Raw genomic sequence first — 26,066 nt, 5'->3', positions numbered from 1 at the left:
CCGGCTTCGCCGATCCGCTCTGCAACTGTGAGGTTTGTGTAGTGGGAGCTTTAGTTAGTATCTTCCTCCTGTGTTTTGATTACGCCACAGAATGATTAGACAATTATCCTGAGTTAGCATTCTCGTTGCTCTGGCCAGGGGAGATTTCCCCGTGTTAACTATCACTGGTTTCAACCCTCCACAGCGCAATAACTCGGTAATTTCCATCCCCTCGCACAATAATTTCTCTTCTTTGTTTGGGTAAAATTTCAGCAGCCATGAAGTTATAACACACGTACGTAACTAAAAAGAAAACAATCTCGACACACATAATTACAACTGAAAAGATTTATTGAGTCAATCCCCTCAAATTTACACCTAAGCTGCCTAAGTTTGTACTTTTTCAATACAATAACTTGATCTAGATTCAGTAGATTTCACAATCAACCTTACGCAAGAGTATTTATCGATAGATTTTATCGCATCAACCACACAAAAACTTACAATTTCCACGCACAAACATTAGTCACCTCCGCTTCTCAAAAAATCACGGCGAAAATGCGTTACTCTTTGTCCAAAACCACTGCTTTTGACAAAGAAACAACTTTACGCCATACATTTCTTTCTAGCGACTAGCAATGTTTGCCCCCTGGAGATCCCAAAATCCTTTGCGCATACATGGGTCTCTGATTACTGGAAAATCATTCATTAAAGGCGAGCGAACCATCCACCGCCAACCTGAACCACGAGGTTGGCAAGCGCGCAAGGAAATTGCCATCTGCGACTGAGGCCAGACCCCCGGGGTGGGACTCTCATATGAAAGGGGCTGGGATGTTCATCGGAAATTTTGAATTAAACCCCTAAAGGAGCAATCTGGGCATAGCCCAAACTTTGTTGACCCCCTAAAAGAGACCATTTTAAAACACAGACAAATAAAAAATACAGTAACTTTTCGCGTGCAACCCTAAACGAGACCTTCACGGCTAAATATAATGGCGTTTTGCCCAGAACACAATAAGTGAGACCCAAATCCGAAATTTACACCCCTAAGAGACTCCTAAGCAAGACGACGAGCCTCCCCACCACTTTCATATGAGAGTCCCCCCGGGGGGCCGGACGAGACACACTTTTCGCGCGCGCTCGTGTGGTTCACTCGCTTTACTAATCCTAAGAGAAATATGAGAATACACTCAGTTCTTTATAAGAATGTCGAAAGTTAGCCGGAACTCAATGTTCTTGTTGTTAAGGACATTTCGTAAGCCGTCTAGACATGATCGGAAGTAATATAGTATTGAGCTTTGTTGCTGTTATCACGTTTGAAGTATAAAATAAAAAATAGTAGTTTTTATGCCTATTAAATGTCGCGGTTTTAAGAAACATTTTAACCTCTAGAAAATCCCGAAGAATAGACAACTTTTACAGTATTAGCTCAGTTTACTGTCTATTAACAGCGGACAAAATGTATTACAGGATTCCATAAGAGACCATAAGACAAATTAATCAACTTCTTAAAAAAATATATTTGAAAAGCGCTCTTAAATTACAAGTCTCAGCCTTGACAACATTCTTAGAATGTTAATAACATTTTGAAAAATCCCAGGCTCATTTAAGTTCTTACAGAAAAGGTGGCTTATAAAAAAAACTGCGCTTATGAAGACTGGACTGGAAGGAAGGCTTTGAGAAAATTAAATCGCACGGCTTCCGCAGTTATAAACCTCTATTTCTGACCACAAAATTTGCAAAGTAAATAAAATTTTCTTATTGCTGACGGGCTTTCAACTTCAGGAAACCCGAGAGGAAAACAGCGAGACTCACTTTTCACGCCCCCTATGACGTTCAGTAAACAAAACCTTTTGTAAGAGGTCGGGAGAGGTCATACTCACATACAGACAGCTTGACGACGCAGTTTGGACACGCACAGCTCCTGTTTGAGTTTGTGGTAAGTTTCTCTAATAGTTATTTTGAGCAAAAACGTTTCGGTTTCAGTGGAGAAATATCGCTGATAACTGGCCGAAAAGGTTTGTAAATGGCGCGTGAAAAACATAGCCACTCGGATTACCACTGACTTTAGTCTGTTTAGATAGAGAGATGGGATGTTTCGGTCACACAATCATTTCCTTTCTTCCTTTCTTTCCCTTCGACATAGTTTACTGAGCTTAAAACCTTGTAGCCACTGCGATTGTTGAATTAGTATAAGTTTTATATAAATTATTTCAAAAGCCTGAAAAGCTAGACACGGTATGATGCGAAACTGGAAATATGATTACTAACTATTACGCTCTTCATTATATTTTGTTTATATTTCTTAAAGACCAATATGTGCGGAGTGATCAAAGAATTCTATCGATAAAAGCAACAACAGAATTCAGAAACGTGACCTACATCTGAGAGAATTAAGAATAAGTAATCGGCCGTAACAGGAGGCTTATAGACAACTCATAAACCTCACGATAACTCACACTACCTAAATATATATTGCTTATCAACCTCTTCTTTCCTTAGTTGTAATTACAGTACTGTGGAGCATTTGAACAACTCGTTTGTCCCCGCTGCATGGCATTTGCCGAGTTGTTTTCAAAAATTCCTAATGCCCGGAGGTATGACCGGGCCGGTGGGGGGAGGGGGGGGGGGGAGATGGACACTATTGGTAATGACTGGTAATGACTGGTTACTTATGGGGAAGAAAGCTCGAATTTTTCTCAAATAATTTTTTTTAGATAATTGTTAAAACAAGAAAGGGATGCAAAGTTTCGTGAAAACAGCCGTTAGAAATCTTAATAAGAACGCGAGCTATCTGAAAAACAAAGTTTTGTAGGAAAAGCGGTGAGCGAGCGACGGTGTCATAATCCAATTTATGCGGAACTGTGTTGAGATATTACGCGGCAAATCTTGAATTACCGGCAAATTTGCATATTTTTGTCTACATCGTGTTCATCGCATGTCACGGCGTTGTATGTAAAATTTTCCTGTGAAACAGCGTTCCTTTTTGGATTCAAGCATTGCGTAGAAGGTTGTTATGAAGAAAGCGAAACTAGAAAAGTCACCTTGGGTGACAGTTAGGAAAAAACCCGGCCCAAAGAAGGTCGAAAGATCATTTGACGAAACCAAAAAACTTCAGCTGGCGGAGAGCGACAAGGGTTCTTGGTACAACCAGTCAGATTTTCTACAACTGCCTCGGCAGTAGAGAAATTCAAGAACGAGAAATCGGATAGTGGAGAGTCGAACATCAGTTCGGAGTCCGAAATCGTAGATGCCGGCGACAATCCAGCCACTTTCGCCGTTGTTGACCGGCTGAAAATAAGCAGCGAACCTCAACACGCAGCCTCGTGTACTGACATGATTGCGGTGAGAAGTGCGTGTCTTGTGTCAACTCCTCTGGGGCTGCCAGTTTCATGTTCTGCGTCTATCTGCAGTTTTCTTCTTTGTTTTGGTTTAGCCGGTGGCTTTTTTTTTCCCATAACGAAATCACTTTATAATATAATATTACAGTAACACTAAATGCTTACATAACTCCCCAGGGAATGCTTCTTTGTGTTTGATTGGCCGGCGGCGTGAGCGCGTTGCCAAGTATTTTAACGAGGTGCGAAAACTCGGAAAATGTTTCGAGGCCGAAAACACGGCTTTTGTTTTTGCGCGAATTCTCCATCTTCAAATGAATTAATAGGGTATGTAGATTTGCCAGATTTCAACGAAATTTGGCCAAAATGGTCATCAGATATTAATGCATCAAAGTGTGTCAGGCTTTTACGAAATTCAAAATATTTTTCCCGTGATGTGTTAACATCTGACGGGACTACAAAAATTTTCCATTGTCCATCTTTAGGATGGGTTTTCTCACAAACCAATAGGAATAAAGAAAAAGCCTGACACACTTTGTTAGCCTATTATCTCCTGATTGATATTGTGCAGTCTGTTTGGTTTTGCGCCTTTACGTGAGAGTGGGTAATTCAGTTAAGTACACGTCGCTAGTATTGAGTTTGCAGACCTCTGAGCGCTTATGTATCCAACAAAATAAAAAAACATTGATATTTTCGCAAACTTCAATTTATCAGCTTTACAGTGATATATAGTTTTCCGTGGTTTTATTGAAAGCAGCGCGCGTACGCTAGATTTCCCTGAAGGCACTCGCGAAACATGGAAGTAACCTTAACAAAAGAAATTTAATCCTCGGTTTTGGTCATTTCTGGCAAGAGTTTTCTTCCCGGTGCCCGGTCCCTCTCACTGTTCACCTGATACATGTGTGAAATCAATTCCTACGGCAGAATTTTATCCTGTCTTCAGGAAAGGGACAAAAGTTCATCACAGGATAAAAAAAAATCCATAGGCCTTAACTCTGGAAATGTGTTTTCTTTCCTTTTTCGGTTCCGATAAGTACAAGATTATATTTTAGTTTGTTTAAATTTTTGCCACACAAAGAATCAACATCTTCTCAGCTACTGCTCAGCTAATAAACTGTCTGTAAGCTTCAAGAAAACCCACTATATGACAATTTACCCAAGCAGATCAACCAAAGTTCAAACAAAACAAAATAAATATATACGCTGCATATTTTTTAGCCATAATAGAGAAAGCAGTACACCCTACTTCAAACTACTAGACATACTCAACATAGACAACATTTTTAGACTTAAAATTTCCCTGCTAGCCCACAAAATCCCACAAAATGAAGCCAATATCCCTTCTCTGGCGCGTTTACTGTTCAACAGTGTTGCCGGCCGAAGGCCAGTACTCAGGGTCGTAACATGGTATATCCGGGACCCATTGATCCCTATTTTCTTGCCGTAATTTTGATCCCTGAGCCCCATTTTCCCCAAAATGTTGATCCCTGAGCCCTGATGAAAAAAATTGATCCCATCCATTTTTTACACAATTTCAACTGAGAAAACTTCTTTTATGTCCATATATAAAAAATATAGAACACGTTCAAATGGGCTGATGAGAAAAACATTAACTCTAAGTCTTAGTTGAAGTTGTAAGTTCTATCATAACTTTAAAGATATAGATGAGTTGACCTCTGTGCATTATTGTTAATCCAAACCTTAAAAGTATAGGCCACTTCCCTTTACGTATCACACGTCTTGAAAGATGTTGCGGTGGAAACTTGAGCTTTTCATATGTAACGTTCATCAAGAGTATCTACTAAGGTTTATTACTAGTGTTGCTCATGATAATACGAGCAAGGCAGGTTTTTAAGCCGATCAGAAGAAAGCATAAGAATCGAAATTCGAATAAATCAGTATAATTTTAGCCAAACAGCAGTAACAGTGGTTTGTCCCCAGTGGAATTAACAGCACTGTAAGGAACTTCTGAACGAAGGTCTTCCTCTAGCTTTCCAATTCCTGTACAGTACGAATATCTACTTGCTCGAATAAATTGTCCAGTAAATGTCCGGTCTCTTGCAACCAAATATTTCACGTGGGCCGTTGAATCTACAGGCAGCAGACATACCTTTTGGCATTGAGATCTTTTTCCTCCTTCTGGCTAACAGGCGTTAGTGGTCTACAGTGATGTATTATTGAAAAAGTGTAATCGTTTGTCTCACGATGTAGTCACTTAATGATGTAGATCTCGACGTTTCAACTGCGTACTGCGAGTGTTTATCAGGAATTGCAACACTTTGAACTTATATGACTCCAGGCTCGGTTCTGGTTGATCGGTTCTTAACTGCTGGGATTGGTGCATTTTGTTTGAGCTGTTGCCTCACTGGTCCGTTGTCTTACGGATCTCCTACTGCTGTGTTTCTTGGTCAAGGGCAACCAACTTTTGGAATTTCTTTTCCGCCATCCCTATTGATGTTGTTGGGGTTTAGATCAATTACCAATAGCAAGCCACCTGCTTAACATGAAGTGAAGAAAGAAAAATGAAATGGTGCAGGCCACAGGTTCTGCAGCTCAACAGCTTTTCTGTATCAAGCCCGCCATTGGCTTTTCCTGATTTAATGACTAGATTGTCAAAGGACATATCTGGTTGTAGGTCTTCCAGACCTACTCCTTCCAGCTTCGAATCTAATGGGCTCTGAAAAGTTGTCCACCTGACCTTGCTCCCCTTCCTCCTCATCACCACTTGACTCCGATGAATCATCTGATTCAACTGACCCCTGGAGCAATGCAACTAGGCGTTGTTCTTCATGGTGGCTCAAACAGAAGTTGTTTCCATCTTTTATTATCTCAACTTTCTCAATGTTACACTCCGGTGAATTTCTGTCGTCCTGGAGCCCAGTCTTGTATACAAGGGGATCTTCATCTGACTGTTCCAGCCATCTCAAACTCATGCGATCTTCCAGGAATGCATCACCGTTATGGTGGAGATCTTCTGAAAGAACTGCAAGGAAGAAAGGAATAATATACCTCTTGTAGTTGTGCTTGAGAGCAACTACATCTCCTTTTCAGTTTTGAAAAGATAATCTCCTATTCCTCGACGGCGTCATGAGCTGTAGATTGTCCTTCACTACCTTGAACCTCTTTCAGTAGATCGATTTCTCCATATGCCGACACATTCCTTCTGAACATACTCAGGGCAAGTGGAAGTGTACCAGGTCTTTCTTTGGTCTTCCCTCTTGTTCTTTGTTGTCGTACACCCCGTCCAAATTCTTTCGCAAAGCCCTGCAATGCCTTCCTTTGTCTCTCCTTTTCCTCCGCGCTCGTTTCTTCGCCCACATCCTCGTTACCCTTGCCGTGGGACTTTCGAAGCCATTCCGGTGCCTTTAGACCCAGCTTTCTCTGTGTATAATGGCTTTGAGGACCGGTATGAAAGATGAACGAGGATTGGTATAGCCTCTCTATAGATTCTAAAATGCAGCTGGGCCTCCGCGATGCGTAGTCGTTCATGTCTGGGGTTGGGCGGAAGGGTGTTCTCATTCCACTAAAAAATTGCTCCTAATCTAAGGTGGTGAAGGAAGAAAACAAAAGCCCTTCTTTTAAGTGGTCAAAGTCATCAACAATCTCCCTTACTTTCTTGAACGACTTCAGAAGCATCGAAAAGGAATCTCTGCAAGGTTTCGTGAGTGCCAGATCTGGGCCCTGGGGGCATCGCTTCCCTGTGCGAAAGTAAGCTGCTCGTAGTGTTCATTGTGGTGGCAAGGTCTTTCAGTGTCGCAATTCCTTCGTCCAGTGTTGGTCCTGCTCCCTGGTAGGCAAAATCTTCATCTAGTTGGAAAAGGTCTATAAAGGCTGAGAGCTGCCTGCCAAATTGCTTGTAAACACTCATACTCGACACCAAACGCAGGGCCTTGTTGTTCACATCGCAAACGAAGATGTTCTCTTGAAATGACGTGATGTGTGATGGAGAGTTGAAGCAAGGTAACCATCTCGAAAACCTTCTGATTCACCCAATGTTACTGTCACTTTGTTATCAGCGAAATAATTAAGAGTGTGGTCAGATGCATCAGAGAATACTAGCTTTTCGGAGGTTTTCGTCATACCTAGTATTAAGGATGGTGCTTTCTCAAAGACATCAATGACTCGGACCTGGGACTGGTTGAGTTACTGTACGCATCGGATGCCCTTGTTGTGGAGACTGACGTAAATTCCATCAAGACCCTGGTATATGCATAACGGTTGTTAGCCGCCGCCAAAGGCATAGTAATTCTCGGCTCTCATCTTGGCGATTGATCTCTACCAAAGTAAACAAAGTCGCAAAACTTGTAAATGGATTTATTGCAAGACAATCCAAACAAAGTAGTGTTAGCAGTCAGTTGCTCTCTATCACCATTTGGTTCAGACGTTAATGAAATAATCTTGGCAATGTTTAAATTCTCTGCTCTTGACCAAATTCCGTCGTGTCAGCAGAGTTGATTTGCCTCTGTGAACTACGCCATTCCAAAATTATTTCCGATACGTCGGGCGCTTATGAATTGGGTGGTGTCTAATCCGTCCACTATAAACAAGAAACATTGAAGGACGCCCGACACCATTTCGTTTTATTCTTTGGCTGAACGCTTTTGCTCTCTGCTCGCTTTAAAATCACACGCACGTTGCCAAGACGCCAAGGACTCTGGCAGGAAAAAACACAGAAACTTGCATTGGTACACTCACCTCCTGTGGCAGCTAGGTGAGTTACTTCGCGAAGAAGTTCTCCTTCGGTATGAAGCGCGGTGTTTTGATCTACACATTAATAGCCCATTAACAACCGTTAGATTCAGTGGAAGATTGGGACATTTCATGGACATTTCTTTTGCAGAGTTTTACAAATATCGTTTTTAGTTTGATAAATGTACTTTCCCGAGGTCAATCATTAACATAATATTTGTTCAATTTCTCAGCTAGGGCGGGGGGAGGGGATAAAAAATTCCTGTATCAGGTGTAAGGCAGTGTGTATGGCCCAAAGGGCTCAGTGAAATTATTGTAGTTCAATATTGTCAATTAAGTCTGTAAATCAGCTGTACCAAAAAAAAAAAAAAAAGGAGCCAACGGACGAATGAAGACTGAAAACATTGTGCAGGAAAAAAAATCACCCATTCCCTGCTCAAAAATCAAGTAGTTGGCCCCCAACTGGTGGCGTTCCATTCTGAGTACTTTATAATAAAATTTCCGCAGACTATGCTACGTGAACCGCGTATGCAACATTCCTTTCACTAATAAAACCGTGTATTTCACAACTAAAACTAAAGAAAATAACTAATAAAAGCTTTATTACTTTGCTTTCACCTAGTTAAGTCTCCGGTGTTCCACTTATTTTTCACTAATTGTAGATTATTTATCATACAAGCATTTATCAGCTATACAGTAACGGAATGTGTCCTTTACTTTAGCTGAACCGATCTCGGTTTCTCATCAGAGTTCGACATAACCCTAAACACGATGCAATTAGAGCAGATTTATTGCAGTTATTGAATTGCGAGAAAACATTTATTTTGTAACGAAGCGCGCGAATTCATTGTACAAGTATACTACTTTAGACGGCCATTCTAATTATTTAAGCACTAATTAAAGGTTAATTTATTAGTCAAAAAATACTAACCTCGATTTATGGTCGCCCTTTGACTTTTTGGAGGCGATGACTCGGCGATAAGGCGATCGGGACCTATCAGTAAATCAAGTAAATTCCGCTTTTAATGAATCGGTTTGTCTATTGTCCTGTATTGTTATGCTTGAAGACTTGCCAGGACACAGGCGGCCCAAGCTCAAGCTGTGAGTTGTGGTGATCATCTTGCATAATAACCGTCAAAGAGTTTGTATGGGAATATTTACGATCGGGTTTAGGAGGTAAAAATTCCGAAAATTTCTCAATAAAAATTACATACCTTGTTTATACGGTGTGCCGTTTTTTGTTTCTCTGTCTCCTTTTGCTGATTTGAGGTCATTTTAGCGAGTTATCGTTTCCTGGGTTTCACACTCCTAAGAGAAGGGCAAGGCATCACAGTCCCTTTCGGAGCGCCCCTTCCGAGAAGCGAAAAATCCCACCACCAAATGATCGAGCAGCCACAAATCCAACGCAGAATCCCAGCACAAATGTCCCACTTTCATTTGAGATAAATAGCAACGCAATCCGGGCCCTGCAGCTGACGCCAAGCGGCAGTTTAGTTTCAATAATCCCAGATCTCAACAGTGTAAATGCCTGTGTACACATTCACTACGACACACGACCGTTGAAAACACAATTTTTGTTTTGAACCCCGGGTGCCCTCGGGTCAAATCGACAGGCACGAATTTGAATCAGTTGAATGATTGATTGAGACAATGGTCTCCTGTCGATTTGACCCGCATGACAGGAATTGCCCCCAGCCGGAAGCAAGAATAGGAAATGTACGTCGGCCAGGAAATTCTATGGACAGAAACCTTATTACGCGGAAAAATATTGTGATAAGAGACTTTTTTACCGTGTGTTCATGGTGTGACAATTCTGATCCCTGATTCGAGCTCAAAAGCCTTGTGATCCCTGATCCCATTCTTCTGAGCCCTGAGCCCTTTCCTCTGAGCCCTGATCCCAGTCATATTTTGGGCTTTGAGCCCTGAGCCCATATACCATGTTACGACCCTGCAGTACTAGTACTTTCTCTAGTACTTTCTCCAAGTAGCGGTTTTCGGCCGGAAACACTGTTGAATAGTAAACGCGCCAGAGAAGGGTTTCTACGGCTCGGAATGGCAAAAAAACACCACGCGTGACTCAATCAACATTTCCTTGAAACTTTATTTCAACATAAAGGTAAAAGGCGACTTTAAATATCTCTACTCAGTAAAAATTTCAACCGATCGTGTCGCGTGAAAGTAAAGTCTCAAGTTGCAAACAGTCATTACACGACACAAAGAGAGGGTGGTCGGCCTGTGGTTGAACTCCTCGCATGCATTAGACTGTTCAGAGTCCCCCTATCTTTCCGTGGGATTCTCGAGACCGGTACGCTTCGATGGAACCGCCGTCATCTTGGTTTGTAAAAGCGAGCGTGATCTGAGGACAGTGTCTAAACTACCGAGGGGAGCGGGAGTGGGTGTTAGTGTAGTGATGGAGGGGAAGCCGCCTCCCAACTCCGCTCCCCTCCCCCTCGGTAGTTTAGACACTCTCCCCAGATCGCGCTCGCTTTTACAAACCAAGATGGAGGCAGCTCCATCGAAGCGTACCGGTCTCGAGCCCACGGAAAAAATAGGGGGACTGTGAACAGTGTACGCATGCATGTGAACACTTACAATATTTCGAGGCAAAATCTTGTCCTGGTACATCGAAACTTGAAATAACAGGTATGCTTGAGGTACGATCTGTTATTTTACTGCAACATGTAAGAAATCTAGTTTGGGTATACATGTAACATTTATAGTCAAGTGTTAACAAAATTTAACAAAAGGGAATTTTTTTGTGTATTTTAATTCTTCGAAAAATCGCAGTGGTCACGCAAGCACTAGTTAACACATTTGAAATACATTTAGTTTGTATAATATATTTTCCAAAGAGAATGACAAAGTTATCGCTACAATACAAAATGTAATACTCCAAACAGTTTTTCTTTGCTGAATATTCCTATACAAAAAATTATTCACAGTTAGAGTGAGTGATAACTAATGCCACAGCAAAATTTGTAAAGGCCGATTGCCGTGGCAGTTGTTTTCTGATAACGCAACGTCAGAATGATCGACAAATTTCATTATCATTATCATTATTATTATTATTATTATTATTATTATTTATTATCACGCAAGTAGCACGTTTTTCACTAAACAGAAGAGTGACAATTTGCTCAGTTCTTAAATGAAGCAACAGCAAAGAGCGACATTTTCTACCTCACAGTCCATAGCTAGGGTTAATGACGTATTTACGTTTTTATAACTACAGTGTAGTATCCAAGTTGTATATACTTGCCGCTTCAATACCGCTGATATGAGATAAAATTCCATTTTGCCCGGCGCTTTGGCACATTTTCGAATATAAGGTTTCACCTACACGTGGTATTGCTCACTGAAGACGAAACTTCCATCAAACAAACGTTGCGGTATTTTCATCTTTCGTCTGTCTGCCTGTCAATAAACGACCTTTATCGTAGCTAATTGAACAGCATTTTCTGAGTCTTTTTGAGTATTTTCTTCCGTAGTAAAGAAAATAACATTGATTTAAAGTTGGTTACAACGCATTCACCTTGTTAATAGATACATAAGTTTGCTGAAAGTAATCCCTAGATCCCAGGCGCTTGCTTTTTTCCAACGGGCCCTCACACAATCTTGAGTGAATATGACATTTAAAAAAGAGGACAATGAATGAAGTTAATGTCGGGAGAAGAAGAAGGGGGGAAACTATTGTTTTATCTAAGAGGAGGGTACCATGTGGTATAGAGACACAATACTCTGGTCTTAGAAGGAAAGGTGACTGATAAAACTTAAACAAAAAAAGAGAAAATAATCTTCAAAAACCGCAATGGTCTCAGCAGTCATTCTATCGCTGTGGCTACTTTAATTTGAACGAATTTTGAATCTCCTTCAGTACACACATACCCTTGCACGTAAAAGGTATTCAACAATAATCCGAAGTATTTCCGCACTACAGACGTCATTTGATAGTAACTGCAAGTTTCTCATGCTCACAAAAAAAGCAAAGCAACATGCCGTACCTCTAAGGCCTTTATTCGATTCACCGATGATGATGATGATGGTGATGATGATGACGATGACGATAATGGCGATGGTGATGATGATGATGATGATGATGATAATGATAATAATAATGATAATGATGATGATGATGATGATGATGATGATGATTTTAGGGCTTATTTAGGCATATCTGGGTTTCGCGAGCGCGAAGACGGGCAACGCTTGCGCAATGCTAGTCACGCAGATTTTCTCACTCTCGACCCCTTCCGACTAAACTAGACGCCTAAACTAGATATATACGGTCTTCGTTGGCGGTAGCCTCCCACGCAGTCGTTTTGAAGGGACTCGGTAAGGAGATGGTCAGATTGTTGTTCGACTCAGTCTTTCAGAATATCAAATTCCATCAATGTAAAGACTTTTGTTCTTGGGTCATCGTAGCTTGATCAGAAATATCACCGCTGTTTGTATTCCATCAATGCAAAGTCAGTAAACTTAACTTCATATGCTCAATCAACAACATCAGATGATCGATAACTTTACTAACATGCGCGTGCGAGGATTGTCAGTTTTGTCGTCAGCAAACACCTTCCTGGCGTTGGGACCTGGATGACTGGAGATATCGTTTTGGCATTCACCCAAAGAAACGCAGGTTGCTGTAATAGTACGAACTTTGACCGCAACCGGACTTGTCGTCTATCAAGGACGGAAATGAGCACGGAGCCATAAATGCAACCGAAAATATATAGAAACTGCAAAATATGACATCGCGGAAGAGGAAATACAGTTTCTAGTATCGAGCAAACCACTCCAAACCAAGAACGCACATTGCTATTTACAACCATTTTGCGTCATTGTTTATAAATAGCAAGTTTAAAATAGCTATGTGCACAGTGATGGCCATAATATGCAACAACTTTGGTCATTTTCTGGTGCTCTTCTATCCGGATCGGAGTGAGAAGGGTGGACTATTGCTCGCATTAATGGGGATGGTTCATTAAATGCCTATTTTACAGGCATTGGAACAGTAAGCGCTCATTCAAATATATAAATGTAAATTATAGCCGTGTAGCTGTTGAAGATAATATTATGGCCACTCTTGCACTAAAGTGAAAGCATGATTTCTTCTACCGGCTCTGATATCTCAGTTGTTTAAGATATATAGTCTAGGACCTGCAAATTGAAAACACAGATACCTTGTTCTTCAGCTTTCAGAATTCTCGTCTTCGCTTGTCCAGCTCAATGTAGTGCGGCTGTCACGACATTTTATAGCCTCCAACGCAGACGTCCTTAGGGGTTCGTCACGCGTTTCCTCGTGGGGGGAGGAAACGCGTAACGAACCCCTAAGGGAGGCTAGACATTTAATTGACAGACTTTTCTTTGACAAATCTAGGATTTTTAAAAACTGCAACTTTTCGCAACTTTTCTGAACCAAAGGCGTTTTTCACGCAAGTCGATTAGTAATTTAATGAAACGTTATCGTTTGTTGGGGGATTCAGATACACTTTGATATGAAATATTTACTGATTTTGTTTCGTAAATTTCGATGTACCAGGAAAAGAATTTTGTCCGCAAAGTTTCCACGATTTCAAGTGTCAACAAAAATACTGAAAATAGGAATCTTTAGACTTTGAAAACTGAATGTAAATAAGAATCCTCCAGCAATATTTTCATAAGACCGTATTCTCAGAAGGATGCACTTAAGGTGGGGGTACACCTGAATTTGGATGGAATTTTCAGAGGTTTAAGGAAGGGATAGAAGAAAGAAAATGATTTTTGGGACACTAACAGACAGTTGATACCCACGCAAGAGCATCCCAGGTTGTTAGTGGACTAACTTGGTATCCGTCTATTAATTATTAACTACAAATTCTAATTTTAAAACTTCGCTAAATCTTCAATATTCCTTATTTCTCTTAATTTTACTACTCTTTTGAGAAAAATTATCTCCTCCCAAATATACCTAAAAGTCACCCAAAAATTTACAAAACACCCCAAAACATTGATTTGTGTAATGAGCATAGGGTTTTTGTATTGCTTGAAACGCGAACGAGATATTTCCGTTGAACCGATTTTAAGCGGCGTGAAAACGGCTTTCAGGTGTACCCCCGCCCTAACTTCAAAAGATCGTTCTAATACGCTAAGCCGTCTTCCTTCCCGAGCAATTTAAAAATGCACCAATTTAGCGCCGGCTGCGACGCGATCACGGCATTTCACATAATTTATGCCGGAATTCTCGAAAACGAAAAATCTTTGGAAAGTTTTATTGTTATTTTCGTAAATAGTTCTCTAAAGGGATTCTTCTGACAAAATATGAGGAAATCCGAAAGTTCAGTTTTGACCGCAAGGTCTCGATATTCTCAGGCGATATTCTCTTAAGTTAGTTCCATGGCGTAAGGACGTTAAATAAATAAATAAATAAATAAATAAATAAATAAATAAAAGTAATGAGCTAGAAACTGTTGTCTAAGCAAAGATTTATTCCCGTAATCCGTGAGAAAATGTTTTTTGTCACATCGTAAACAAAATCAAAAGGTCCCCATGGAAAACCTTTAAAAATAGCCTTATAACATTTTTCACCTCTCTCTCACAAAACGCAGAATTCAAAGTCGAACGTCAATTCAGATCTTACGGTGGTAATAATCGTGTCCTAGTTGGTTCTTCATTTGGCTTTGCCAGACTCAAGTTGACATTTTCTTCTCTTGACTTAAAGGGAGTTAATCGCAGACATGGGTCTCACCGTTGATGATGTTTTGGAGAAAATAGGCAGTATGAGCCGATACCAGTACAGACTTGTGATGATTATGGGTTTTATGAAGATGTTTGGATACGCCTTCCAGGCAATGATCTCCACATTCCTTAGCGCTGAGCCGCCGTGGCGATGCAAAGACAACAGTTCTGCATGCAACCTTACTGGAATCTTTAGACCAGGAGATAAAAACTACACATTTCGCTGCTCCATTCCTCGTGGCGATTGGGAGTTTGACACGAGTGAATTCAACTCAGTTGTCTCCGAAGTAAGTAACAGTTAAGTAACCGTAATTCAATCTATTCTTCTAGACCTGCACACATTGAGATGCATCTGCTGGACTTAGCAAACGAAATAACAAGGAAGTCAAGTTTTGCTAAATATTCTTGCTTTGTCACATTTCTATATTTACATTTTGGAGGATTGGATACCCTCGTATAAAAGCTATGTGGGTATGTTTCGTCCTAAGAAGCATGGCTTTTTAAAACGGGTGTAGGGCTTGATCTGTAATTGGGATATTTCATGTCAATCGTCTAATAGATATTAGTATAAATCTACTAGTGTTCTATCACGAATGCCGTTGTCTGATTGGCTACGCTACTCGCTATCTATTCTGTGATAGATAGTGAGTAGCGGTTTTCAACAAAATGGCGGCCGCTTCATCGCGTTTTCGAAGTGTCTGCGATGAGGATATAGATAATTTACTTGCTTATTTTTGCACGACTAGTAGATTTTTACTAGAACAATTAGATTATTCGCTCTCGATTTCTATGCGTGATAGCTGATTCGGGCTGCGCCCTCATCAGCTATCACGCGATAGAAATCTCGAGCTCATAATCTAATTGTTAAATAGATAACTACCATTTTGCTTGACAGCGGAAAAATGGCGAGTTTTAGTTATTTGTATGGTTTGGTCTGATGACACTGATTTTTGCTTGTGAGGTACGCTGCGTAGCCAGCGTTTCCGTTGGGGTGTGTGAGGTTTTGTGCGAAACCCCACGAAACGCTTACTACGAGGCTACCGTGTGACGCAGACGCATGTCGGCTCACGTAACACAAAGTGCAAATCTCGTCCCCATAGCCCGCTTTCCCTTTGGTCAGCACTTGCTCCACTGAAAAAAGGCTCCAGGGACGAGATTGGAAACTTTAGGAATATCATGTGTGCATACGCCCTTAGAATACGGTAAGAAAAAGTCCAAAAAAAAAAAAAAAAAAGTCACGTTTCACTTGCTGGAGCTCACGTTCACCGATGTTCACGCGTGAGGCAAGTACCAAAGCAGGCGTAAGTTTAAATTTTCCTTTTTCTTGCGTTCGCGTTTGCATTGGCGCTAATTCGATCACATACCTGTACTTAGTTATACTTGCTTTTGCGTTTGTCTTTGCTTTTGCCTCGCACGTGTAAACCAGGCTGACACGGGCAAGGGGTTAAGAATAGGTGGTGCACACTCCATACATAAAAAAAAAACAATTTGGACTTACTGCTCTGAATTTCCACATATCCTGAGAAATGCAATGAACGACAATGGTTTCTTAGACAGGAGAATGGGTGATATACTCTTGAGTTTATCTCAACACTTCACATTTCTGCAATATGAGAATTGCAACATTTGCAAGAGTAGGTGAAGGAATACAGGATGTTACAGGTAGTGTAATGGGTGATATAATCTTTACACTCCCTCAATACGAGAATTGTAGGTTAAATTGTAAGAATTAAATTGTAGGTTAAATTGTAAGAGAATTGTAGAAGATGATACAAGTAGAACTCAACCACTTACAGTGTAAAACCTCTATTTAAAAGCCCTGGGGGCTTATTTGGGTTTGGTTTGGGTTTTCCATTATGGTAAGGGGAGGGAGGGGGACTTAACATAGAAGGGGGAGGGCTTATTTAAAACACTCGGACCTCCTAAACGGGAGTTTACTCCGGTATTACATTTGCAGAGTGTCCACATTTACCATTCTTCTCCTTCGATCACAAAACTCGCCAACTTTTCAGACATTACAAAGTAGAGAAAAATCACCATTGAATTAATAATCTGTGGGACGTTACACACTGTTCGAAAAGAGTAGAGGACGTAATCCTCGGTGCGGTGGTCTATTTCTACCTCTGATTTCATCTGTCTTTCACATTCATGCATGGGTTGGGTGGGTGGGTGGGTGAAATCAGTACATGGACTGATGGCGGCTGCCAGTGGCACATTTACATGCTGACGTCCGATCTCACTCCACAGAAGAATTGTAAACAGCCATGAGACCAGGTGATATGTGCGGTATATAAATACATCACCATATGATTCCCCATTTTACTTTCAGTGGGATTTGGTTTGTGACGCATCAGCTCTGTCCAGTCTCACCAAGTCTGTTTTGTTCCTTGGGTTTTTGATCGGGGTCCTGCTTGGTGGGGTACTGTCGGACAAATTTGGCCGCAGGCTGCTGGTATACCTGCCCTGCTCCATGTGTAACTTGTTGGCGTTACTCGCAGCGTTTGTTCCGTTTTACTGGCTGTATGTCCTCCTCAGAGTATTGGTTGGTGTCTGTGTTGGTGAGTAATGCATATTTTAACCCTCGGGAGAGGGATATCTCCCATTTCAGAACTTAGCCCAACTTCGCTGTACACAGAACAGTCTTCCCTCCTAAGTTTCTACCAGTACAATGTTGCACGTAGTCTGAGAGAGCAGAACTGGCCGGCCAGATTAGTCCGTTCATAAAGTGAATTTAGCGAAATGGCAGGCATTAATTAATGGAATGGTCCACTTTGAGAAAGGATAGGTAGAACCATTGCTTCAAAATAACACATACCATTAAAACAGGTACCGATCGATCTGGTCGGCCATTCAGCTGACAAGTGTTTAGCGCCCTTCCCATTTGTTGTTTATCAGTTCGTGTATCGTGCAGGAAGCGGTTTGCAAAACCTTTTTATCGTTAACAATCCTCTTTACCACCAGGCTGTGGTACACTCTGTGCATATGTCTTGACGGTGGAGTATGTGGGTAAACGTCATCGTCACGTGGCGGGAACAGCACTGTGGTTTTTCTGGCCTACGTCACTGATGATGATGGCGTTGATGGCTTACCTCATAAGGGACTGGCGCACACTCAACATAGTAGGAGCAGCCCCAGGCCTCATCCAGATCTTCCTCTGGTGGTAAGGATACAGCTGCTATACACGTACACTTATGGAATTTGTTAGAATGGTGTAACGATGTTGGTTACTATAATAAACTTGGGATTTTAAAGGAAATAACCAACTAAGATTTAACCTTTCTTGGTGTTAATATTGTCATTAACACTTCGTTTTGTTTGCGTTAGTGGTACGTGAGCAGAAATAAACTGTTTCAGTGAATCACACAATGAATGACGTTTTTGAGTGGAAGCAGATGTTCCATACACTTACTTGGGGCATTTTTTCCACATCTTCAATATTTAATAAATTAAATCATTTAATTATTTTTTAAAGGTTTGGACGTCCTCTCGACGTCCTTTCGTCCGTATTGGTCCCATAGACAAGGAGCTCTTTTTTCCCTTAACCTGCGAACAGATTCCTAAGGTAGCTCTCTGTCGGGAGGAAAAATTCTCTTGTATATCCGGTGAGGCCTCTTCGCAGGTTGATGTTCTCCTCCCAAAGTTTCAACAGGAAAGCCCAAAACCTGATTAGGCATTTACCTGCTGTAGATTGGAATCTCATTTAAGGGAAATTTGTGACACTGGGAGATGCTTCGTGCTTACAACGAAAACTGCAGTTAGTTACTGGCCTTGTGGGTTTGTGGGTAGGGTGTGGTTTTATCTGCACTGACGTTTGTTTGTTTCCTCCAAAAGGTACATTCCTGAGTCATGCCGGTGGCTTCTTGTGAATGGCAAAGAAAAGGAAGCCTTGGAGCAACTCACCAAGGTCGCAAAATTTAACAGAAAGGAAATGCCCGAGGAGCCTCTTTGTCTTAGTGATGGAAAGTCAGTAGAAAGACTTGGCGACATCCGCGACCTGTTTAGTTCCATCAAAATGATATCCAGGACACTAATAAGCTGGTTTGCTTGGTAAATATGAGATCTATAGGTGACATTTTCGTTTTCATTTACTGCATTATAACATCGCCCAATTATCTCAGTTGGACAGGAGCAACAGACTGCTGAGCAGGAGGTCGTGGGCTCAAATCCAGGCCGCACCACCAACCAGGTTCTTTAAATAACTCGCTACTGAGGCATTTTGGCATTGCTTAAAACATCTAATAGAGAATAAAGATGACACGCTGGAAATTTACAAAATCGTTCCATTTAACCTTATTCATCCCCTTGAGAAACAACTACTTGAGAGGCTACTGTTTTATTGATCAACTTTGATTCTTTTTATTTTATCCTTTATTGTTTCAACAGGTTCGTGATTGCGTTGGTGTATTATGCTGTCTCATTCAGCGCGGGAACGTTTGGCGGGAATCGTTATTTGGTGTTCTTTTTGACCAGCCTCGTAGAGATTCCTTCCAACTACACCGCAATAGTGGCGTGCAAAAAGTGAGTTTGTTTACGATAACCTGATTTAGCTGTACAATGGAGTTCCATCTTGGTTCATCTCGTTATTATGCACTGACGTCTTCCATGTGTTTTTCTTGAAATAGATCATGGGTAAAAGCCAATCACAACGCGCAAACGTTCGTTATTGCATAACAAAAAACATATAATAAGGTAGTTAGTATTCCACTAACTTCATTGTACACGATATGCTTGACCGTAAACCGGTGAAATTGTAAAACTTTGTTGCCGTATTCTCCTGTCCTAATATAGTAAAATGGGGGTAGAAGTGGAACTGCCTATTCATTTTGCAGCTACAGGACGTTTAAAATATCAGTTACTAGTGTAGGAGGAGCAGAGACCCGATATTCGAACACTCCTTCATACTTAAGCTTTGAGGCTTCGTTTTAAACTCAATTTCTCGACTGCAAACACGAATAGCCAGATAGAATAAGTGACGATCAGGAAGAGCGCTGTAATCCTTATAAACAAAATCATAGCATTTTTTAAAACTTGTCTCTTTGATTCTAGGATTGGCCGAAAGAAGACCACTATCATTGGGCTGATAGTCTCAGCTATTGCTTCGGCAATCGCTGTCCTCTTTCAAAGTGATCTCTCAAACACAGGTAGAATAATGTGTAACTGATAGTACTATGAAAGGAAAAATAATAAAAAAAGAAACAGACAATGGAACCAGCTCGGCTGATAAAGAGGCTGCTCCTTTACATAAGCCATATAGTGTTGCATTTTTGAATTATTTCTGCATATAGGGTTAGATATTTGTGTTTTGTTACGTAGACTGTATATCTAGGTACGACCCAACAAGGTGCAAAGCTTCAACATTTTAACATTATTTAGTAAAAAAAAATTATACAGGAGATGTCTAATTCAGCAGGGCTGGCTTAAACGAGTCCCGTATTTGCGCTCGAAATAAAATACTGATATTAAGGACATAATTTACATTGAAATCAGACACATAAATATGTACAAAATTATCAACTAAAGAGGATGGAATAGCACTTTTGAATTCAGTATTTTATCATGCTTAATTGAAGGCTGCCTGTCTCTCTGTCGGACGCGTGCATTTTGACCATCATGATGTCTGATTATGGTTTGCCGTTCCTCCAAGAATTCCCTTGGTATCTCTCAGATCTTATTTTGGTGTCATAGGAGCACTTCGTGCGGGTAAACTGAAGATTCTTACCCACACCTTTTTACCAACACCTTCAGTTAACTAAAGACAAGAGTCATCCCGTGATGTTCTCTTGCCAAAGACGTTTACTGATTACGGGTTTGCAAATCATCCGTAATGGCTCTTTTTCTTTAAAACTTTTATCCTTTTATCAGTCACACAAACTGGTCTTTTGATTTTTGCCTCACAGGTTTTCTGGTTGCCAGAATCATCTTTGCCTCAGTGATCGCCAAGTTTTTCATCAACATGGCATTCGCCACGATATACGTATTCTCCACTGAACTGTTTCCAACCGTCATCAGGTAGCCATGTTAACTTTCAATTCGGAAATTGTTTGGAGCGTGCCCGCTATGAGTGTTGGACTACCCACAGTAGGAAGGCTGTGCAGCCCCCTCAACCCCCACCCCTCCCCTACCCCTCATCGATTCGTTCTTATAGAATCGACGTACAGCTAGAATAGACATGCTTATTTTAGTCATTAATCTCTAAATTAAAGTTGTTTACACTTATAGACCTAATCAGTTACAGTCCTGAGCTTTGAAAAAGAATATCTGAGTTGGCAATTGTCGCATTGTATGTATGAATTCCCATAAACTCGCAGGCTCGTGTTGGTGATAAAGACGAGATTTTTTTGGAATTGTCCTTCCAAACAACGTATGGTAGCCGGTCTTGGACCAGTGTCCCCCCTCTGGTCCCCCAAACGGCAGCCATTCATGTAACCCCATCTTACCTCCTCTTTGTTACCAAAGTTGTGCTAGATGGATGGATGGATGGATTGATTGATTGGTTGATTAATTGATTGATTGATTGATTGATTGATTGATTGATTGATTGATTGATTGAGTGAGTGAGTGAGTGAGTGAGTGAGTGAGTAAATGATGACTGATCGACTGAGAGATGAATTGATTGTAGTAGCTACTGGTTGAAAGATCGATCGATTTATTCAGTTGATTGACTGATTGATTGATTTTCATTTTACAGGAATATAGGTGTGGGTACTTCCTCTGGCGTTGGGCGAGTGGGGTCGATGGCTGCACCCTATGTTATATGGCTGGTAAGATGATACAGAATGAATTCCTATTCATTGTTTACCAAGATGTGTAGATCTATAAAAATAATCATAGCTTATGGCGAGTCAAGACAAGAATTTAACATTTCAGCGTTTAGCATTTTTCGTTCGTCATGATGAACGAGACTAGTGGTGATTTCTTTTTATCTGTCCAGTCAAAACGTCCCATAAAATACACCTGTAACAAGATGAGTTGACAGACAGTTTGATTTGATTTGTTTTTGTCTGTTTCTTTGTTTACTTGTACTGATGCTTCACAAAAGGGATAGAAGAAAACTATGACCCAAGGGACATTTAGTCCGCATTGAAAAGTAGAATTAATTTTTTCCTTCCTTCCTTCCTTCCTTCCTTCCTTCCTTCCTTCCTTCCTTCCTTCCTTCCTTCCTTCCTTCCTTCCTTCCTTCCTTCCTTCCTTCCTTCCTTCCTTCCTTCCTTCCTTCCTTCCTTCCTTCCTTCCTTCCTTCCTTCCTTCCTTCCTTCCTTCCTTCCTTCCTTCCTTCCTTCCTTCCTTCCTTCCTTCCTTCCTTCCTTCCTTCCTTTAAACCAATGTTGAAATGAGTGTAACATCTTTACTTTGTACAAGAAAGGTTGCCAAAATGAAATCCTTCTAAATTGTGTCCGTTTTCTGCTTCCATACCTTTCGGCTATATCTTTTATTGCTTATACGGTTCCTGGTACAGTTTCCGCCGTGCTTACTTGCATATACCGAGGACTGACCAAAGTATTATGGGCTCGCAAAGTTACGAAAGGTTTGCTTATAGTGACTTGCCTCGTTAGGCGGCACCCGCGGTCAGTTTAGGCCCGTTTAAACTGTTTCAACATTTGCTTTAACATGCGTTCAACACAGTTGTTGAGCAAAATGTCGGGAGCGTTTGAACAGGTCGTTCAACATTGTTGAAAGCATAAATTTATGTTGAAAGCATGTTGAAAGTGCGTTGAATCAAATTTAAATTGGTTTAGACTTCCATTCAACATCGATTCAACATTTTCTTTGTTCTTCAAAATGCTGAATGGCGTTGAAACCGTTTGAACACTCCGTTCATCCAACATTTGCCCAACATCCGTTCAACTTTGGGCAAATATTGACACCGTTTAAACGGGCCTTTTGTAGACTGCGTACCAGGAGCGTACAAGCGATACAGGATTAAAGGCAAAGTAAAACTTTTTTGTTATTAACAAGGTGAGATGTGTTTTGTACGATCGAATAGAACTCCTCTGTGCCCTATGTTCAGGGTGTGGATTAGAAAATCAACATAAATTATAAAATTAGGGAAGAGAGGGAGAGGTAATAGATTCTCGCGCTCAAAAATAGGATTGCTCCAAGACTGTTGAAATCTTTTAATTGCATCTAGTGTGCATCATTTTAGCAGTTGTTCTACTAATGTTCTCTCGTAAGGTTCGTTATCATGTTCTTCTGCCGTACTCGCTCATTGCTGTGCTGTGTTTTGCGGCTTCTGTGCTGTGCTTCCTGCTTCCTGAGACCAAAGATGCCCCGACGCTCGAGGTATTGGCTTCTGTTAACACCAACAGTTCCGAGGATGTGGAAAATGAGGAACAAGTGGAAGAAGCCGGGAAAATCGGGAAAGCTGTTGACTCAAAATTATAAGGCTTTAAAATCAACAATTTGATTCTGACTTTTTGAAAGAGGCCAGTGTCGACGCTAGACAAAAATATTTTGAAGCAAAGAAAGATAAGTTGGCATGGAGGCGCTCAAACTGCATGCATATTTCAAGTTTTGCCTCGTAATAGGTTTTATTGTACTGTAGGTTATATTTACACAGGAGACGGTTTTAATATAGTAAAGCATAAATCTCTCAGATGCGCCGGCCCCAAAATAGACCACCCTCCCTCAAAATCTAGGACGCAAATATCTCTCTTTAATAATAAGCCCTCGGAGATATTAACCAATGGATTGTTAGGATTATAGCTGTTTTTATCTGTTAGCAGTGGTTTGAAGCAGTTTTCATTGTCAAGCCCAACTAATTTTGAGACGGAAAATCCTTCCAATATTTAGTAAGGTGTGGCTTCCTAAAGGCCGATTTAGACGGTACAGCTTCTGTTTACGACTGTCGCATGTGATTTCTAGAGCGCAAAAAATCGCACACAACTCTCGTTACTCAACATTGCCTATATCATAGGATTTTAAGACATGTTTTAAAATCCTACGACATTTTTTTGTGACGTACACGACAGTCGTAAGCGAGTTGTAGTTTTGATTTGCACGAAACTATTTGTGTCGTAGGCCTGTCGTAAGCTTGTCGCATGCGACAAAGTCGTACAGTGTAAATCGATGAAAATCCTTTAATCCTGTAACAAGAGAACAACTTCTCAGTTAATAGCTTATTATATATACAGTATGTGCTATACGGAAAGGTATTACCTGTATAGTTTTGCAGTGCAGTAGATATGTACAGTCTACTGTTGCTTCATACAGACATTAAAGCAGAAATGTTATGTAATCGTTCAGACCCGAAAATACTGGAAAGTGCAACGTAACACCGATACAAAACGATTAATAACTATGCCTCGATATAACGAACATTTTGGTTGTTTTTCCGCAAGTTCGATATAACGAGGTTTTCGACATAACAAACCAATCTCCCTAGTACCTTGGCACTTCGTTAAATCAAGGTTCCACTGTACCTTCTGAATTCAGTAGTTGTGAACGCGCGTAAAAGTATTTTGTATGTTTTTGAGATGTAATCAGTAATATTTTTGTATCGCTTATCATGATACGGCTTTCACGTTAATGGAACTACCGTATTAAAATAAAAGTGATTCATTCTCCCTACTTGTGCCTTTGAAATATTTTTACATTATAAACATCCCGTCGGCAAAAACAGATAGCTTTCTTTAAGATTAGTGATTTCAAATTAGAGCCGGCGCAGATATACTATAAGCCCTATTCAAAAGAGGGTTAATCTTTGTTATAGTCGAATCACTGCAGTGTTTTACAAAAGCTGATTATGCAAAACGATTATGCAAACTGAGGTTATTCGACCCTTATTCACTTACGTGGTGATTTTTAATACTTAATTTTAGGTAGCCTTTTAAGCCCTAATAATGATCAGCATCAAATTTCTCATTGTAATATCAGTGTTAATTTAACTCTTGAGGTTATGAGAATTAAGGGTATGATCACCCAAGGTGAATTTTCTTCATTTTTTAATAACTTCTCCAGAGTACTTTTATAAGAAAGTATGGGGACAGGAAATAGGAAAAGATGTTTTTTGATGTTAGGGGTTAAAGGGGAAGTATCATGGGGTTTTTCATATCTTTTGTTAGAAATGATGAAATAAGGCATTCAATCAGCTGCCAAATAATTCTAGAATGGCGAGAGGAAAGAAATCAACCCAATTCTTGAAAGGAATAACTCGTGATCTGTTCTAACGCATTTTGGAAACAAAAAATGCGAGAACTTGAAAAACATTAGCCTAATATTTTTCAAGTTTCAATCAAACCGGCCTACCCTGTCTCTGGCCAGAGGCACTAATCGACAGTTTTATTGCACTGGGGTGATAATTTATAACAAACTTGACAATTATTTCGTTGTTTCTGCTGATAGGCAAACATTTTTGGGTTTTGAATTGCGTGATACTTCCCCTTTAAGGGGTTAACTAAAAGGACGGCAATCACCTTTCTTTATGAACAGAGGGAAAATTGAATATTTGGGTGTCGAATGAGGTAGGTTAAACCGAGAATTTATCGAATAATTGTTTTTTTTTTCTCTGATTTCTCAGTTAACTTGTTTCCCTCAAAACGTAACGCATCTTTTCATATGGCTATACATGTACGAAATAAACAACGCCAATACGAACAACGATTAGTTTACCATGTTCTGATGTAGCCGCAAATACATTGAAATAGGCCGTGGATTAGCCCACTGCAAATGAGCGTTAATGGTTTATTTGAGTTCAGTTGAATCTGTTGCATGTGAAAAAGTAAGTTTCATCAGCGAAGTTTTGAATTTAAAAGCCTATAACCTGACTTAGCAGTTGTCTCCGTTGCAGACTAGCTAGTTTGATTCTAGTAGTACATGTATTACTCGTGCCTTTGAAATCTATTTACAATAGACATTCCGTCGGTAAAACGGATAATTCAGATAATTGAACCACGAGAAGTTATAAAAGAGTCATTTCTAGCTTACTTTAAAATTATTGATAGATTTTAAAAAAAGCCCCAGTCAAAAGAGGGTTAATCTTTGTATTTGTCGAATCACTTCTGTTTTACAAAAGCAATCGTTTTGTGAACAGAGAACCGGAAAAAGTCTTCTTCATCGATAATGTAGACGTACGATAATATTTAGCTTTATTTTACTCCATTATTTTCATTCTTCGCTCAAGCCTAAATATTTATTTTCTTTCTTGTATTACATTTTTGCTTCATGGAAACTGAGTTCTTCGTATTTTCGGTAAATTAACTTTTCAATCAGGGAAAACACCACCTCTGGAAACTTATCCTTAAAAAAGTTATTATTTCCTCTAGAGGGTGTTTTCAGCTGTAAAATTGGGAAGTGATATAGCCTTTCTCTAATGAACGTTTGTTTTGTTTAGCTCGCGCGCGCTCACACCTT

The 26,066-nt window shown here is 40.3% G+C and overlaps 1 protein-coding gene and 1 pseudogene across 3 annotated transcripts; one reads left to right on the top strand and one right to left on the bottom strand.

Annotated features, from left to right (window-relative positions):
• The first annotated feature begins 1,820 nt into the window (after positions 1–1,820).
• Positions 1,821–24,284, top strand: LOC146470527 (organic cation transporter protein-like). Of its 3 annotated transcripts, none has more exons than XM_085122627.1 (10): positions 1,821–1,918; positions 14,701–15,004; positions 17,047–17,275; positions 17,679–17,877; positions 18,549–18,764; positions 19,101–19,235; positions 19,764–19,858; positions 20,615–20,726; positions 21,406–21,478; positions 22,890–24,284. In XM_085122627.1, the coding sequence occupies exons 2-10, from the start codon at positions 14,717–14,719 to the stop codon at positions 23,097–23,099; spliced, it is 1,557 nt and encodes a 518-aa protein (XP_084978753.1). In that variant the 5' UTR covers positions 1,821–1,918; positions 14,701–14,716; the 3' UTR covers positions 23,100–24,284. The 3 variants fall into 3 exon arrangements, with proteins under 3 accessions (XP_084978753.1, XP_084978754.1, XP_084978751.1); XM_085122628.1 differs by lacking the exon at positions 1,821–1,918 and adding an exon at positions 1,924–1,997; XM_085122625.1 differs by lacking the exon at positions 1,821–1,918 and adding an exon at positions 12,899–13,014.
• LOC146470528 (uncharacterized) lies at positions 5,930–6,836 on the bottom strand (annotated as a pseudogene).
• Positions 24,285–26,066: the final 1,782 nt, after the last annotated feature.

This window comes from Pavona decussata, unplaced genomic scaffold (genome assembly GCF_977016875.1).
Source record: "Pavona decussata unplaced genomic scaffold, jaPavDecu1.1 SCAFFOLD_114, whole genome shotgun sequence".
NCBI lineage: Eukaryota > Metazoa > Cnidaria > Anthozoa > Scleractinia > Agariciidae > Pavona > Pavona decussata.
Note: the sequence above shows the minus strand (reverse complement) of the source record. Positions and strands in the feature narration are given on the sequence as shown.

Excerpts from the sequence above, each read along its gene's own strand:
- LOC146470527 (XM_085122625.1), top strand. The coding sequence starts at position 12,989 with ATGCCTATTTTACAGGCATTGGAACA. Across the intron at positions 19,236-19,763 it reads GCAATAGTGGCGTGCAAAAA|GATTGGCCGAAAGAAGACCA; the intron begins GTGAGTTTGTTT and ends CTTTGATTCTAG. Across the intron at positions 20,727-21,405 it reads CTGTTTCCAACCGTCATCAG|GAATATAGGTGTGGGTACTT; the intron begins GTAGCCATGTTA and ends TTCATTTTACAG.